Genomic DNA, 16703 nt, shown 5'->3' with positions numbered 1-16703 from the left:
ACCCTCGTCTACAGCCAGCCCTGGAAACCCTGCCTGGTACTCTGCCACCTCTTCGTGTTTCCACCTGTTTACTTAGCGTGACTTGGGTTTGTACCTGGGGCCTAACCCAGGCTTCTCGCTGGGCCCTGGTGAGCTTTGTCTCCTTTTCTTTCTCTTTTTTCTTTCAGCTCAAACTCAGGGGTTCTCTACCACTGAGCTACATCCCCAGCCCTTTTAATTTGTATTTGACACAGGCTCCTGCCAGGTGGCCTAGGCTGGTCTCAAACTCAGTCCTCCTGCCTCAGCCTCCTGAGTAGCCAGGATTCCAGGCCTATATCAGTACACCTGGTTGCTTTTCTAGATTTTTTCCCTATAAGTCTTTCCTGATTGCACCAGACCAAGTTAGATTCCCTGTCTAATATTCTCAGCATTCTCGTGTTTCCCTTCATAGCATTTATCTGAAATGTAGTGAAATAACTGGGTTCATAGCTCCTTTACTCTCTTGCCTGCCTGAAAGCAGGGACCATGTTTATCATGGTCTCTGCAACATTCCCAGAGCCAAGCATAGGGCCTGGCACATACACGCTGGCCAGATGCTATTTCTCTCTTCCACTTGAATAATAACTTATTGTGTCCCTGTCATGCACCACACTCTCCCCTGTGCACTTTATTAGCAAGATAGGGGAGGCCCCTTTTCCATTGAGAGAACTGAAGCTCAGAAGGGGAGGTGATCACCGCCCCGATTCCCGCTTCCCATTCATCGGAGTCTGCTGACTGTGACCCAGCCCGGCCTGGTGAGTGCTTCCTTCTTGCTCTGTTTACACAAGAAGTCTTTGAAGAGGGCGTTTACGTTGGCGGCTGGCTCTTCCCGATCCTGCTCCCTGGCGCCTTCACCCCCTGTCCGGCCCTTTGAGCATCCACTCCCCACGAGGGTGTGCCCCTCCTTCTCCATCCCTTCCTCCGGAGGTTTGGCCCGGACAAGTCTTCTGAGTGAGCCCTGGTTAAACCATACCCTGGCCAGCCGCGGCCCAAAGTGGTGAGAAGCCCCTGGTATTGGAGACAGTCTGGGCCAAACTCCGAACTGCAAGTTTAAGACTTGGTTGCATCAGGAGCTTGGGAGGCTTCTTCCTTCCCTGTTATCTCTGGTGCCCCCTGCTGGGCAAAAAAAATGAACGCAGGAAACAGATGCTTCCTGTCTCTGGCTGGCTCCAGCTGTAGATCTCAAATAGGACATCTGAGGCTTGAGATGAATTCGCGTCAAAACCAGAACCTGGAGAGATGAGGAAGAGTGACGACTTATAAAGCCGCAGCTGTGGAACCTTGAGGAACATTGGTAAAGGGCAATCTTTCTGCTCTGCACCTCAGGAAAGCCTATAGAAGATCCTCACTCGGATTAGGCAGAGCAGGAGGAGAAGGTCTGGAGACTTTGCCCACACCCTCTGTGCCAACATGGCCTCCATCCTGCCTCCTCAGGTCCATCTAAGCTGTCAGCTCAGCTCTTCTGCCAGCCCCCGAGCCTCTTCCCAATTCAGTGATGAGGCAAGTGTGAAAAATGGAGCGTAATAGAGACATCTCGAGATCTCCCAGGCCCTTAACTGCAGTCGCCTGCTCTCCACCCAGCTGGAATTGCCAGAGGCCGATGAGGACGTTTGCCTGTCCAGCTCACTGCTCTTCGAAAGAGGCATCCATCTCCCTTGGGCTTGTGTGTGCATGCATGTGTGCGTGTGTGTGCACGTGCGCGCGCGCGTGTGTGTGTGCACGTGTGCGCGTGTGCACATGCACAGGGCTGTAAGCGATGAAGCACCCGGGCTTTGGAGGTCTAAACTAGCCAGCTTCTCCTTCTGGATCTGCTGGCCTAATTCCCAGCTGCAGCTGCCACCCTGGGTTCCCTCCCCGAGGCGATCTCCCTGCAGATTTGGCAGCCTGGAAAGGAGGGGCTGAGGGAAGGAGAGAGCAGCAGAGAGGACTCTGGCTCTAATCTGATGTAGATGATCCCGCAGGCTTCTCAGCTCAGCTGCCCTCTGTCATCAGCTCTCCCGGCGATTTTCTTTGTGCACTGCACTCTCCCCTACTGCCTTTGTCTCCTTAAGAAAGTGCCCAGAAAGTTAAACCCAGGCACACAAACACATGTACAATCCACCTCCCACCGGGAAAAATAAATCAGAGAGCAAGAACAGGCAGACGAGTAAGAGCACGCACGGAAGGGAGAGGGCTCAGCTCGGTCCTGGAAGAGAGCAACACAGGCAGAGGGAGGCTGGGGTTGGTGGTGACCCGGACTGAGGTCTTCTAGTCCCCAAGGAGCCTCCTTCATGGACCCAGGGATCACAAGAGGGGCTGCCTCAACTTAGGATGGGCAACTGTGTCAAGTCGCCACTGAGACATCTCTCCAGGAAGGTATGTTTCCAGAGTTCCCAAGCCCTGGGACTGAGGACTGGGACATTTTGCCGCCTGTTCCAGAGGCGGATCGTGGCGGGGGTGGGGGTGCGCAGTGGAAGCGTGCTGTCCTTCCCAGGGGTTCTGTCCAGAGCTGCTGCCATGTTCTTCTGGATGCCCACCGATTGCACTTTCTTATATCTTAAGCTCTGAGCTGATGTTGGAACTTAGAGCTGCCAGCAAGGTGGGAAGGGGCAGGGGCAGGGAAGGCTGCCTGTGGGAATTTGCATGGGAGTTCCGAAGGAAACTGCAGCATGGAACGGGGCGGGAGTAGAAGACCCTGCCCAGTACCTGTCCCCTCGGTTCATTCACACCCTGTGAGGATCTGTACCCATCTCTTCTGAATTGAGAGTTTTGAGGTGGATGCTTTGGCTATTGGTAGGAACCAAGCAGGGAACCCTTTTTCTACCCTCAGTAATGCTGGAGTCAGGTCACAGAATCCCAAGGAAGATCAGAATGACTGGTTTCGAGCCAAGGAAATAGGGTGCCTTAGAGCTATGTTGAGCAGGAGTGTACACAAGTCACTTTCCGGGGTACATACTCCCCCTAAGGCATCTCTCAAGCAGGTCTGGGCTCACACCTGGAGGGTTTTGCTTCCGGGGGGCTTATCTTGTGATTCTATGGCCTTTGTAGTCAGGCTGTAGAAGAGACTCATTATTAAAGGAAGAAGGGACAACATACATGTTTTCCTCCCGTTCATCCATCTTCCAGACAAGGAACTTGCTTGCTGCTCAGAGAGGTTAGGTAACACACTGAAGGTCACAGGTGGACGGATGGCTCCTTTACCCGAGCCCCATCCACCTCCTCCATCGGTTTGGTGGCCTCTCAATTTAGGACATTTTGGGCTTTTCTGCCTGTCGGCTTCCTCTTCTGACCAAGCTGCTCATATCACATTCCATTTAATCGTCACTGTTTCTAGAGTCCTTCCACAGGCTGATGCTTTCTTCTGTGTGTCCTCAACCTCCCCCCATCTGTCATCATCTTAAAGGAGTCTTCTGCCTCAGAGGTGGCCTCCATGCTGTTTGAGAGAAGCAGAAACTGATCTGAATTAGTCTAGCGCACCACCGGCCAGTGCTTCGCAGTGGGTTCTGTCCAGAGTTTAAGGAGGGGAATTTAAGAACCAGAACTGACCTTCCGGCTCCTCACCCATCGTCGATGCAGAGTGCTTTAGAGTCACCCTGCTCAGGCCTCCCTTTTCATGTGACCTTGAGCAAGTTACTTAAGCTCTCCCAGATCCTCACCCTTTGTTCATCAGTCGGGGTTATGAAATACCTATCTCGTCAGGTGATTGTGAGGACTAAATAAAGTGCTATGCAGTGCAGAGTGCCTAGTACATAGTAGTCAATAAATGTTAGCATTATTGTCCATTGCAATCACAATTTTTCTACCCTGACCTGTAGGGAGGCAGGATGGAGAAGAAAAGGAAAACAGGAGAAGTTGTTATGTTATTATCATTACCTTAGTGCTGGGATCGAATCCAGAGCCTCATACGTGCTAAACCCATGAGCTATATCCTCACCTGTGTCCCTGAAATAAAGTGAAAGATCATAAAACACTGCATTCAATGTCATGTTTCTCAGAACAGTAGCAATGATTGCTTTTTCCTATTCACAACATTCCCAGCGTCTGCTCTCTCCCTTGCTCTTTTCCACTTAGTAGTTTTCTTTGCTAATTTGGAGAGAAAGGAGCTGGACACAGAGATAAGAACCCTCCTGAGGTCATGTAATCAACACCAAACAGAGCTGGGATTTAGACCCCGGGCTATGTGAAGTCAGAGATGGGATTTTCTTTTTCTTTTTCCCTCCTGAAGAGGCTGCCCTTCTCTCTCCTGCTTTGAGAGATGTTGTCAGAGACTCCTGCATCTGACCTTCGGGGTCATGTTGTCCAGATTCCCACTTAGTGCAAGCAGTCCCTTCTTCCTTCTCCCCGTGCTTACATCCTTTGACTTCTCCTTGAGCCCTCAGGGAGAGGGAGTTCGGAGTCGTGTGATCTGTCCAATTTGTGCTGTTAGAAAGCTGTAAGGTCGTGAGGGATGCTGGCCCTTCCTCTTACCACAGCATGCCCAGGACGTGTTCCTTCAGGGCCGAGCAACATTGTCAGCGGTAGCTTGGCTTCCTGAGTGGCAGCTGGGGAACTCGGCAGTAATGGGGGGCCATGGCCCGCTCCAGGCTCTGAGTTGGGCAGCACTGGGCTGTTGGGTGCCGTCGCTGACTGGAGAAGAAGTACAGCTTCTGGGGGCAACTTGGCACCAGGCAGTGTCATGATCAAGAGATGCGGTGGAAATTCCCCAGCCAGCCCTGGCTCAGTCCTCGTGGGAACAGATTCCTCCCCATCCTTCTCATTTCCTTCCTGATTGGCAGATGCTCCCCGCTTCCCCTGGTGCAGGGAGTAAGTGCCTTTTGGCACCCAGCATCTCAGACTGCATCACTACCGCCGGCACCATCATTGTCACTGTCATCATTGTCATTGTCATCGCTATGACAACTCCATTTATTTGGCTTTTACCGTGTTCTAGACACTATGCAAAGCACTTTCTGAGCCGTAGCTCATTTATTTCTCACAAAAATCCTCCGAGTAGACACGACTATCTCCACTGTACAAAGAAAGAAACTGGAGCACAGAGAACTGAAGTGACCTGCCCAAGGTCACGCAGGAAGCACATGGCAGGGACAGAACTTGTCCCTAAGACTGTGTCCAAAGCCAGCATATTAAACCGCCTCCCAGAGATCTGTGGTGCCTGCTGCCTCCTCCTTCCTGGATTATGTTCATTCTGAGCTGAGTGTGTGAGATTCAGCCAGAAACGAAACAAATCTGATTTTCTGCAAATATCTCCTGAGATTGTTCCCTGGGGTTAGGCCGTATCCAGTCCCAGGCTTCCGTCAGTGCCTGCTCCGGGTTGGGAAGGTCTCTCTGGGTCTGTGTCTGGGGCCTGAAGTGTGAGCGAGTGCAGAAGAAGCTCTGAATCTTCCCTCTTCAGGGCATCAAGCTAGAATGAGTCGTTGGTCTATCTGGTGATCTCTCAAGTTCCGTGACTTCCTAAAACTGACCCTTCTGCTCGTTGAGTTTGAGGCTTTAACCGAGTTCCTTCTCCTTGGGTCTGAATCACTGTTCTCCTCTGAGGAACTAGAATACTGCTCCTCCCTCTCTAGGACTGGAAAGGAGTCTCCCTCTGATGCCCCCTGGCAGAAGGGCTTGGGGGAGAAGCATGAGAAGACGGGTGGGGGCTCGGTTTGGCAGGACAGGCTACCCTTGGTCTCGAGATCCCCTCCTAGGCATGGCCTTCAGTGAGTGAAATGGAGTGAACTGGGGCCGGGGATTTAGCTCAGCGGTTCTGCTGCCTGCCTCGCAGGCACAAGGACCCGAGTTCGATCCCCGGGACCAAATAAATAAATAAAAAGGAAATGGGGTGAACTGGATGGGAGGGTAGGGCATGCAGCTCAGGGTTCTCAGACTAAGACGGCCCTCAGGAGTTTGGCTACTCTGTCCCTCCTTGGAAAGAGTCTGCCTTAGGTCCTCTTGGTGAGGGGAGACCATCCAGCGCAGGGCTGAGGACAGAGCCGTGACCTCAGTTCTGGAGAGGCACTGAGCATTCTGGGGAGCCAGGGTGGGACCTAATGTTGTGTCTGGATGCTGCTGGGGTCCTGCGGGGAGGTCTGTGGGCAATGCTGACTTTTTATAGTTGCGTGGGAACCTTCCGTGAGGAGGATGGATTGGCCAGAGCCTGGGAGCATAGCTATATTCGGTCAGCAGACAAGGCCCCTGCCTCAGCCTCTGGAGGTCCAGCAGCCTGGGCAGGGAGCCAGGGAAGGCGGGCGATAGGGAAAGAACTTCTGGGAGCCTGTCTGATCCTGAGGTCACAAGCGGGGTGGAATCCAAGTGCAGGCGTGTCTTCTTCAGCCCACCTGGTGCTTTGGATCAGGACAGCTGGCAACACTGGGCTTGAGCTAAGTGGCGCTGCCCATCTCAGGGGGCACACGGTGTCCATTTTGTCCCAGTCCCCCGTCGGTCCACCTGCCTTCTTCATTTATGGCCGCAATAGCACCTATGTTTATAACCTGAATTCCAGCAAACCAGCTCAGCACGTTCTCCACGTTGCCAGCTCCGATTGCTCTCCCAGCCTCCCAGGAGGATCCCACTGGGGTGGGGTCAGAGCCCACGAGGGAGCTGGGAGACAGGACGTAGCCTCGGGGATTGAGCTGGGACTCCCGGAACATTTGAGGGAAAGGACATTGCTTTGTTGTGCTTTGAGGGAACGTTTCCCATTGGTTAGGACAGAGTTTCCCTCTGCTTGCTTCTCTGCCTCAGCTTCTGCAAGCACCGGAGTGTGATTCTGTGCTTACATATAGGTCAGTGTGCGTGTGCGGTGTGTGTCCGTGTGCATGCGTGACACAGACAGCATCACCCCCAGCTCTCCTTGGAACAACTTCCAGTCGAGGATCAGTGTCAGTGTCTCCACCTGTGTGACTGCTGCGACGCCCAGCCCTGTGCACCCTGAGGCTCTTGTAACCCACAAGCATCTTCTCTCAAGGAGACTCCTTCCGGGACCAAGAGTCAGGCTGGGCCAGGAGAGCCTACGTGGGCAAGGAGGTGATGGCCTGCTTCTCTTTTGCATTTGCTTGGTGTGGGCTGCAGATGCACCAAGAGGAAATGAGCAACTACATGGCGGTGCAGACCAGCGAGGAGGGGCTGGTGGCCAGCGGTGAGCTCCCCGGACCACTCCTGATGCTGGCCCAGAATTGCGCCGTCATGCACAACCTGCTCGGCCCAGCCTGTATCTTTCTTCGCAAGGGCTTCGCTGAGAACAGGCAGCCTGTACGTAAGTTGGCCCAGTGGCGCTCGCTGAACTTGGTTTCACAGGGCACGTGGAGGCACCGGGAAGAAGCGGGGGTTCTGTTCCCAGCACTTCCTGTACCCGGTGGATTCTCCTCAAGTCAGATCCCCAAAGTTCCCCCTTTTTGGTTGCAAAGTGAGTCCATGTTCACCAGCAAGAAATAATGCTAGCAGATAAAATTCTGTGGAGCGCTTACGATGTGCCAGGCACTGGGCTGAATGTGTTGGTGGACGGCCTCACTCAATCCTCAGCAACTCCGAGAGGTAGGTACTTTTGTCATCCCCATTTTACAGACGAGGAAACTGAGGGACCAGATAGGCTATGTAGTCTAACAAATAGTGTGACCTAAGAGCCTCCTGCTTGGAATAATTCTGGACATGCACCATTGTCCAGTAGTTTTCTACCGTGATAGAAAGACACTTAAAATCCGTGCTGTCCGTTACAGTAACCACTAGCCACATACAGCTGTTGACCCCTTGAAATGTGTCTAGAGCTACAAAGGAACTGAATTAATTTAATTTAAAGAACCACACGTGACTAGTGCTGCTATATTAGACAGCCTTCTGTGAAGAGTCTTAGGGAGGAGGGAGAGGCTGATGTTACAGAGGCAGCTTTTGCAGGTTGCAGTTATTAAATGCCACGCGCTAAATACTTTACGTGTCTGGTCTTACAGAATGTGCATGAAGGTGTGCGGGGTTGGTCCTAGTATCAGCCCATATCACTGTGGTTCAGAGAACGGAAGTGATCTGCCCACGGTCACACAGCTGGGAAGTAGCAGACCTGGGATTGGTACCTGGATCTGTCTGACTCTGGGGCCCACGCTCTTCTCCCCAGCTGTCTAAATTGCGGGAAAGGAAAGGAAAGTGCGCGCGCTTCATTCCCGCTGACCGCCCTGCGGGGGCACGCAGCTTCCCTGCCACACCGGCAGGCGTCTGCGTCCAGCTGTCCCGAGCTGAGCTGTCCGGAGCACAGCACACCCCGATACTGCTCTCCACCAAGCAACGCTCACCAGGGCTCCTGCCACAGGTGCCCTGGGCAAGGAGTCTCCCTGCTGCCCCCTGGGCTCTGAGCATACAAGAGGCATGGAAGGAGCTGTAGCGCGAGTCAGCAGCACCCATCCTGCCACTCCTGTGCTCTGGAGAAGTTGCAGGCAGCTCGGAGGCTGATGGGGGGAAAGAAGCTGGTCATAGCGGGTAACCTCTGCATAGGTGTGTGTGTGTGTGTGTGTGTGTGTGCGCTCGTGTGTGTGCGTGGGTGTGCACTCACACCCACGCACACACACATGGCTGGTCCTCGTCCCATGAGTTCTGTGGATTCAACCAACTATAGATTAAAAAAAAGAAAAAAATTTTTTTCATTCCTGGAGATTGAAGCCAAGGGCCTTTATAATGAGGTATATCCTCAGGCTCTCCCATTTTTGTTTTTAGTTTTTAATTTTTGTTTTAATTTCTTAAATATAAAGATGGAAGTTTATTTCCTCACAGTTCTAGAAGCTGAGAAAGAAGTCCAGTATCAGGATGCTGGTGCTCGTGTCTGTGAGGCCTGCTTTCTTGTTTGTTTTCATTTTGAGACAAGATCTCTCAGTTGCCCAGGCTGGGCTCAAACTTGGAGTGTTCCCGCCTCAGCCTCCCAGAGTGCTGAGATTATAAACATGTGCCACCACGCTGGGCTTCAAGACTATTTTTTAAAACACCGCATGCATGCAGAGCACGCACAGACTACTTTTTCTCGTTGCTATTCCCTATGCAGTACAGTAGAACAGCTATTTACATAGCATTCACAGTGCACTAGGATGACGTAAAGCGCCTGGGAGGATGTGCATAGGTTATATGCAAACGACACACCGTTCAGGGAGTCTTGGAACGCAGCCCCCACCAAGACTGAGTGACAGCTGTACTCATTCACTTTCACTTACTGCTACCGCAGCACATTGAAAAAAATCATCGTTTGGGGCACCTGAGAAAGTTTAGGAACATAGCTGCCTGCCTAGAACAGTACACCCTTGTGCCAAACACTACCGAGGAGTCTTTTAAGTGAAAGGCCCCCCGGCAGCAACCGCCTCGCAGAGACAAAGGTCCCTTTGGGCGACTCCTTCGCTCTGCTAGAAAGGTGCCTGGAGCACCTGGGAGCCAGCAGGCCGCCATCCAGGCTCACACGTACTCTCAACAGCAAAGCCGCTGCTGGAGGAGCCCCACGGCTCCAGCGGCCTGCAGAGCGCCTGTGTTCTGGATGCAGGTGCCCGCAACTTTTGAGTCACCTGCGGCGGCCAGACCTGCCTCACGTCCTTCTCTCCCAAAGGCAGAGGCCCGGAACACAGGCACCTGTATCTATTCCATTCCAATCTATCTCCTGGCCAGGCCTGGGGCACCATCTGGAGCCTGCGCCTGCTTCCTGTGGGCCTGCTCTTTGGAGACTTCTCTGCCATCTGTTCTGATGCCTGGACCCAGGGTTTCCTTGGCTCCCGAGGAGACCTGGGCCCTGCTGGAGGCTAGAGGTGTGTGCTTTGGGACCTGGCAGCAGCCAGAGACACTGGCTGCCCCCAAGTCCTATGCTGTGTCCTGTGACAGGACGAGTCATAGGGGTAGGGGTCGAAGAGGAAGATGAGGTGCGCTCAGGAGGCAGGGCATAGTCCCAGTCTGCCTCCCTGCTGCCAGCTCCTTCTCCTTCCCTCTGGGGCTGCCTTGCAGTCTCCACTTTCTCCCCCCACCGCACCTCTTCTCTCATTGCCTTGCAGGCTTCCCCTCCCAGGCTCCTTCTGGTGTCACTGGGTGGTATTCTCTTCTCTCTGGTGACCTCCCAGACACAGTTTTATTTACAGGTTTTCCTCTGGACTGGCTCTGTTCTAGGCCCATTCCTGCACGTGGAATAAGGGTCTGGGGGATGCGGAGATTCTATGCTCGGGCTCTGGGGCAGTGTTGGGTCCTGGAGTCCCTCTTGTCTGGGGCTGGGAGCTTCTGTGTCTGTGGGACATGTGGGGCTGCAACTTTTCCCTTCAAGGACACGGTCAGACAAACTTCTGCTCTGTTCCCATCAGCTCCCACCCAGATGCCACTGGATGGGCATCTTGTCATTTCCAAGTCCCTGACCGCTGCTATTTCTTCTGTTTCAGGATAGATCACTGCGGCCGGAAGAGATCGAAGGTAAAACTTGGATCTTGGGAGAAGGGGCTGCTTAGCCCTCCAGGAATGTGTGGGAGGGAGGTCAGTGGGAGGAAAGGCAGAGACACCCTGGCCTGGGATCAGGAGACAGACGGGACCCGCTGTGGCGCAGCCCCTGGAGGAGTTGCCCCTGGAGCAGCAGAAGACCCTTGAGTCCTGGAGAGCTCAGGGTGCACCTCTCCCAGTGGCTGGGCCCTGGGCCACCTTTGTCACCAGAGACACTGGGGTCTTACCACCGACCCCGTCCACTTTGTCCCCTTCCCCAGAGCTCCGAGAGGCCTTCAGAGAATTCGACAAGGACAAGGATGGCTACATCAACTGCCGGGACCTGGGCAACTGCATGCGCACCATGGGCTACATGCCCACCGAGATGGAGCTCATCGAGCTGTCCCAGCAAATCAACATGAACTGTGAGTCCCTCCACCAGGCATCTCTTCCCTTCTGCTCACACAGGCCTGGGTTCCAGTTCTGCACTCATCTCCTTCCAGCTGTGTGACCTGGTGGAAACTACTGACCCTCCAATTCCAAACCTGTCAAATGAAGGTTGCAATCAGGGAGAGGAGCACAGGAAGTAAATTAGCGAATACACGTCAAAGAGTCCAATACTGTACCTGGCTGGGAACACAAAAGCATCAGAGAGAGTAGGGCGTGGTGGTGCACACTTGTAATCCCAGTTACTCGGGAGGCTGAGGCAGGAAGATGACATATTTGACTTCAGCTTGGACAATTCAGTGAGACCCTGCCTCAAACTAAAAAAAATTAAAATGGGCCAGAGATGTGGCTCAGTGGTAGAGAACCCTTACTTCAATCACCAGTGCTAGGAAAAAAAAAAAAAAAGGCTCGCCACGAACCAGCCGGAAGTTTGCATTAGGATCCAGGAATAAACTCAGTTCATGCTGAATAAAACAGGAGGAAACACGTAGAGGCGACACCGTGTCAGATGTGTGGCAACAACCATAAGGACGCAGTTGCGGTCGTGTTTTTCCTCTCGACAGGGTTGTGAGTGCAAGGTGTTTGGAGGTGAAGGAAAGCTTCTCCGGGAGTGGGGAGTGAGGCAGGGAGGGAGGGAAGGGGTCTGCACAGGGTGCGCTCTCAAGCCAGCTGCATCTCTGGATGGCTGGAGGCTGAGCTCAGGGAATTGCTCCAAGTTCCCCCCTGGCCCACCTCTGCGGCTGGGTTATCCCCCGACACCTGTCAGTCAGTGGTTGAGAAGCTCTGTGAGTAGGTCAGTGGGCCTCAGCTCTCTGGTCCTTCTGCCTCTGGAGAGAGCCACTGGGAGCTGAGTTTGCCTCTGCTCAACAGTGGGGAGGCTGGGGGCGGGGGGGCCAGGGGCTCAGGGCTTTTCCTCTCCGCCTTTCAGGGTGTGTGTCAGTGTCTTCCTCCCCGCCGCGTCTACTGCCTCCACTTCCTGACCTGTCCCCTTTCTCAACCCGGCCACTCCCCTGAGCCAGAATTTGACCTGTCACCTATCTGCGGTCGCTTCTCTGTGCTCATTTGGCCTTTGCTTGCTTATACCCTGGACCTCAAGACCGGCAGATCAGGAAGGGGTGGCAGTCCCGGCACCCGCCCGGGTGGATGCGTTGAGGGTGACCTGGCCCTTCCTCTTGCTCCAGTGGGTGGCCATGTGGATTTTGATGACTTCGTGGAGCTAATGGGGCCGAAACTCCTGGCAGAGACAGCGGATATGATTGGCGTGAAGGAGCTGCGAGATGCCTTTCGAGAGGTACGTGAGGGCCAGGGGCCGGCGGGGAAGGGCAGCCCGTTTGAGTCCCAGTCCCACGGTGGCTGCTTGTAAAGAAGCCTGAGCCCTGGGCCCCAGACCGGGGGAAGGAACTTGGACAGAGAAGGGACTTGGGGGAAAGAGGGACCCTGGTGGCGAGGAAGGATCTCCACATTGGGATCTGCTGTTTCCAGTCTCCGTGCCGTGGCTCCATCCCCTCCCTCCTGCCCTCTCTAGTTTGACACCAATGGCGACGGGGAGATAAGCACCAGTGAGTTGCGGGAGGCCATGAGGAAGCTCCTGGGCCATCAGGTGGGACACCGAGACATAGAGGAGATTATTCGAGACGTGGACCTCAACGGGGATGGACGAGTGGACTTCGAAGGTGGGTGAGGCTTGACAGTGGTGGGCGTGCGTGGAACCCTCTACCTGGGTATCCGTCGTGTAGTTGCCAATCCCGCCAAGCTCGCGAGTGCCCTGCCCGCGTGCCTGTTTCTCCATCCCCCATCTCTGAATAAGTCCTGTTCTCTGCGTTGCCTCCCCAGTGCTGATGGGAGCTGCAGTCCAACCAACCCTGAAATTTCAGAGAACGAGGAGCTCTCTTTTTTGATCTCTGTATTTCCTGCACCTGACACATAGCTAATTTCAATGAGTTTTTAAAAAAGAATTAATAATCACAATCGCTATCATTTATTGCACACTTGTGTACAAAGTAAATGTACGTATATTATCTCATTCAACTGCACAGTGACTCTGGGACTGTACTATTATTGCTTCCTCTTACAAATGAGGGAACAGATTCAGAGACGTATTACAGCTTGCTTCAGACCGGCTGTTCGGAGTCAGAGGCCTGCACAAACCCAGGCCTGGACTCTCATCCGCTATGAAATCTTGTTCAGGGAACCATTCCAGATACAATGGGACATGGGACAAAAAAGTAAAATGCTAAACCTGCATTCCAGGAACTTGCCTTCTGAGCAGAAAGACGAGATAAACATGGGCCGGAGTGTAACTGTATCCAGAACACAAAGTTGGGAGGCCTTTGGGGAAGTAATTGGCCTTCGGGGTGGCGGAGGAGACTGGATGGATGAGGACAGTGGCTGCACTAGCATCAGTCCTGAGGAGCCTCGGGTCACCCTGTGTCACGTAGTCTGCCTGTAGAAAGCCTGGCAATGCCCACTGAGTCTACCAAGATGTCTGTCTTGTGCACCAGCTCTGTACTGAGCATCGGTCCCTACCTTGAGGAGCCCAAGACCAGCAAGGAAAAGAGAAGAACAGTGGCGTCTGTGCTGCGTTGGGGGAATAGGGTAGGGTATGGAGTGTGGAGGGGGACCCTGTGCCAAGCTGGGGAAAAGGAGGGAAGAAGAGGTTGCAAATGAGCAGGGGCCCTGCCGCATGGGTGGAAGCCACCAGGAGGAGAAGGAGGGGCATTTACCCAAATGAGTTGAAAGCTTATTTCCACATGGAAACTTGCTCATGGATGTTTAGAGCGGCTTTCTTCATGAGTGGCAAAACTTGGAAGCAACCAAGGTGTCCCTCAGTAGGTGAATGCATAAACACACTGAGGTGTGTCGAAGACAGTGGAATCTTTTTTGCCATTAAAAAGTACTGAGCGATCAAGCAGGCGAAAACTCAGAGGAACCTCACAGGTGACTGAGTGAAAGAAACGGATCTGAAAAGGCTACTTACTCACTGTATGACTCCAGCCCTGTGACCTTCTGGGAAAGGCAAATCTATCGAAGAAGGAAAAAGATCAGGGGTCGCCAGGAGTTGGGACAAGGGGAGGGATAAATAGGCAGAGTATAGAGGATTTAGTCAGTGAAGCTACTGAGTTTGACACCATAATAGTGGATGTGTGTCATTGTATGTTTGTCTAAAACCGTAAAATGGACAACACCGAGGGCAAATAGTAAAGGTTAGAGGGCTCAGTTGCCGGGAATTTAGTTGCTGCCCACCTGACAAACGCAAGGTTCCAAGTTTGATCCCCAGTACCAAAAAAGTGGGGGTCAGGATGGGTGCACGCATCCAAGTGTACTGCTCTGGGGTGCGATGCTGACAGCGGGGAAGGCGGTGCATGTCTGGGGCAGAAGGGATAAAGCAGGGAAATCAGTTTTGCTGGATCCTAAAACTACTCAAAAACACAAAATGTAGGGGGAAAAAAGAAGGGAGGGCGCCAAGGATGCAGGAAAGCTGAGAGACAGCAGGGGTGGCGGAAAGCACAGGCCGTCTGAATTCTGCAGATGAGGTTTGTGCGGTCGCGTCATAGATTGGGGGTTTTAGAGGGGCCAGATCAGGCGAGGGCCTGAGGCCGCCTGGGAGCATCGACATTGCGGAGGCTGCTGCAGAGCTCACCGGACAGATCAGAAGCCGTGTGGAAGAGAGGTTGGAGGGGCAGAGTGGGTGTAGGGCCCAGTGCAGTCCTGGGCTAGACCCTGACTGCTGCTGTTTCCCCGCCACTCCTGTACCCTTGCAGAGTTTGTCCGGATGATGTCCCGCTGAGGCTCAAGGGCCCCACCAGGACTGCCAAGCACCCCAGGTCGGGAGGGGAGAAGAGCCGGAGAGGCAGCCGCCCCGAGCCCAGGAGGTACTGGCGGATGGGGCCTGCCTGCACCCGGGGGAGGTGCCCCCGGACCCCCACCCCTCCGCACTGTGAAAGACACGCAACTCCTGCAACTGGAAAACGGGGCGCCCACCAACGAGGAGGCCGCAGTGCCAAGCCGGCAGAGGTCGTGCCAGGCGCCAAGTGCCACGTACTCAGCCGCTGCTGGCTGGGTGGGCCAGGGAGCCCGGCAGCAGACCCCACACAGCATGTCTGCCCCAGGGCAAAGCCTGTCGCTGCCCTCCTTAGCTCTGTGCCCCAGCCCTGTGATCTCAGAACCAATAAAAATATTTCCAAGAGAATGACAGCTGGGGTGGTCTTGGCTTCTTGGCCTGGTTAGACAATGCACGCATTTCCTGAGCACCACTTACGGGCCCAGAGCTGGTTGAACTTTCCTGCATGTATCACACATTCGTCGAGTAAGTATGATATACCCAACAACTTCCATTCTCACTGCAGAAGCCAAATCCTGGCGCCTCTCCCTACAAGGGAGACTGAGGGATGTTATTCAGCTGAGCATGCAGGTACCCTGTTCACCAGTTTCTGTAAGAGGAGGGTGACTAGTAGGGTCTGCACCGTATCTGGCTTCCAGGAGTGCTCGTGTTGGTCAGGGAAACGGACACGACAGTATGTGATTACAAATGGGGAGCCTGCTGTAAAGCAGAATGCTGGGACCTCTGGCAGATCTGATACCTGGCCTGCTCTAGGGAGATGGGGAAGGATTTCCTGAGGAAGTGATGACAAGCACTTTGCCCTGGAGGAAATCCCAGAGTGTGAGAGGAGACAGATGTTGAAACAGCTGCCATCTCCCACTGAGATGGAAAGCAGGATGTCCAGTGGTCAGACCGCGGGGTTGGTCTGCTGCGTGACTTAGGGCCAGTTGTGTCCCCTCTCTGAACCTGTTTCCTCATGTGCCTGTCCCAGCTCACCGCAGCCCTGTGATCTCAGAACCAAGAGAAATGTGGGGCTAATCAAGGATAGAGTCAGGACAGAGTAAGCACACTTGGGGTATTGCATTGTGTCCTTCCGGGGCTGCTATTCTCAAACGCAGCGGAACTGTGCCACGTGAGAATATCAGTTAGATCCATTATAATCATTGTAACTAATTCCTACCGAAGAAGGACTGAAGGAGCCAGGAGGAGAAGTCTGGAAGCTTCTCAGGTTTGAGGGACGCTTGGGAAGGTAATGTATGGTGGCCCGTGTGGTCCAGCCATGGGTTCTCTGCCTTAGCATGTGTAAGAATGGCCTGGAGGATTTCTTACACCACAGATCCGGGCCTCACTCCAGTGATTGTGGCTCCATATCTGCATCTCTAACAAGTTCCCAGAGGATGCAGAGGCTGCCAGTTGGTGAACCACAGTGTGAAGAGTTCTGCTAAAGAGGTCCCAGGCATGTGGAAGGCAGGTGTGTGTCCAGGCAGCTTGGATGGGCTGTGGGGCTAGACGCTGGAGCCTCCCTGCCCGCTGTGCTACAGCAGAGGGAGGATGCTCATCCTCAGACCGGGCAGCAGATATGGGAAGGACCGTGGACCCCAGCCAGGGGCCTGGGGGATCCCCGTGTCCCTGAGGCCCATGAGGCTGGGTGCTCCAAATTCATTCTAATAATCCAATTCTGAGGCTAAGCCCTTGGCTCTGTGCCCTTCTAGGCAGGCCTGCAGCCCTTCCTACTCCCATATCAGCTTAGCTCTGCCCAGAGACTCCAGATCTGAGCTGTTTCACAAACAAAATGCCCTTGGTGTGAGGGAGGGCAATCTGTGGGCATCTCTGTGAGCAGGCAAGGTCAGCCCCTGGGGCACCACGGGACAGGGCACAGGAGTAAGCTACGACGCCTCTGTCCCCAGTGTGTGGCCTTCCAGAATAACGGACGCAGCAGCTGAGGTTATAGCCGGGTCTCTCTTCAGAGGAACCTCAGAGCTCAGGACAAGGGGAACCGGGAGCTGGGCTTCTGCCTCCCCCCTTTGGCTTGTGCTGCAGTTTAGGGCTC

General features: G+C 53.9%; 1 protein-coding gene across 2 annotated transcripts; it reads left to right on the top strand.

Moving 5' to 3' along the window:
• The first annotated feature begins 265 nt into the window (after positions 1-265).
• On the top strand, positions 266-15048 carry Cabp1 (calcium binding protein 1). Of its 2 annotated transcripts, XM_010604045.2 has the most exons (7): positions 266-2373; positions 7045-7224; positions 10353-10383; positions 10668-10811; positions 12015-12124; positions 12359-12506; positions 14595-15048. In XM_010604045.2, the coding sequence occupies exons 1-7, from the start codon at positions 2329-2331 to the stop codon at positions 14618-14620; spliced, it is 684 nt and encodes a 227-aa protein (XP_010602347.1). In that variant the 5' UTR covers positions 266-2328; the 3' UTR covers positions 14621-15048. The 2 variants fall into 2 exon arrangements, with proteins under 2 accessions (XP_010602347.1, XP_033618293.1); XM_033762402.1 differs by lacking the exon at positions 7045-7224 and having other exon boundaries at positions 269-2373; positions 14595-15047.
• The last annotated feature ends 1655 nt before the right edge of the window (positions 15049-16703 follow it).

This window comes from Fukomys damarensis, unplaced genomic scaffold (genome assembly GCF_012274545.1).
Source record: "Fukomys damarensis isolate Sample0158 unplaced genomic scaffold, DMR_v1.0_HiC HiC_scaffold_12, whole genome shotgun sequence".
In the NCBI taxonomy this organism is placed as follows: Eukaryota; Metazoa; Chordata; class Mammalia; order Rodentia; family Bathyergidae; genus Fukomys; species Fukomys damarensis.
The sequence above is the reverse complement of the archived record's forward strand: the minus strand, read 5'-3'. Positions and strand labels throughout refer to the sequence as shown.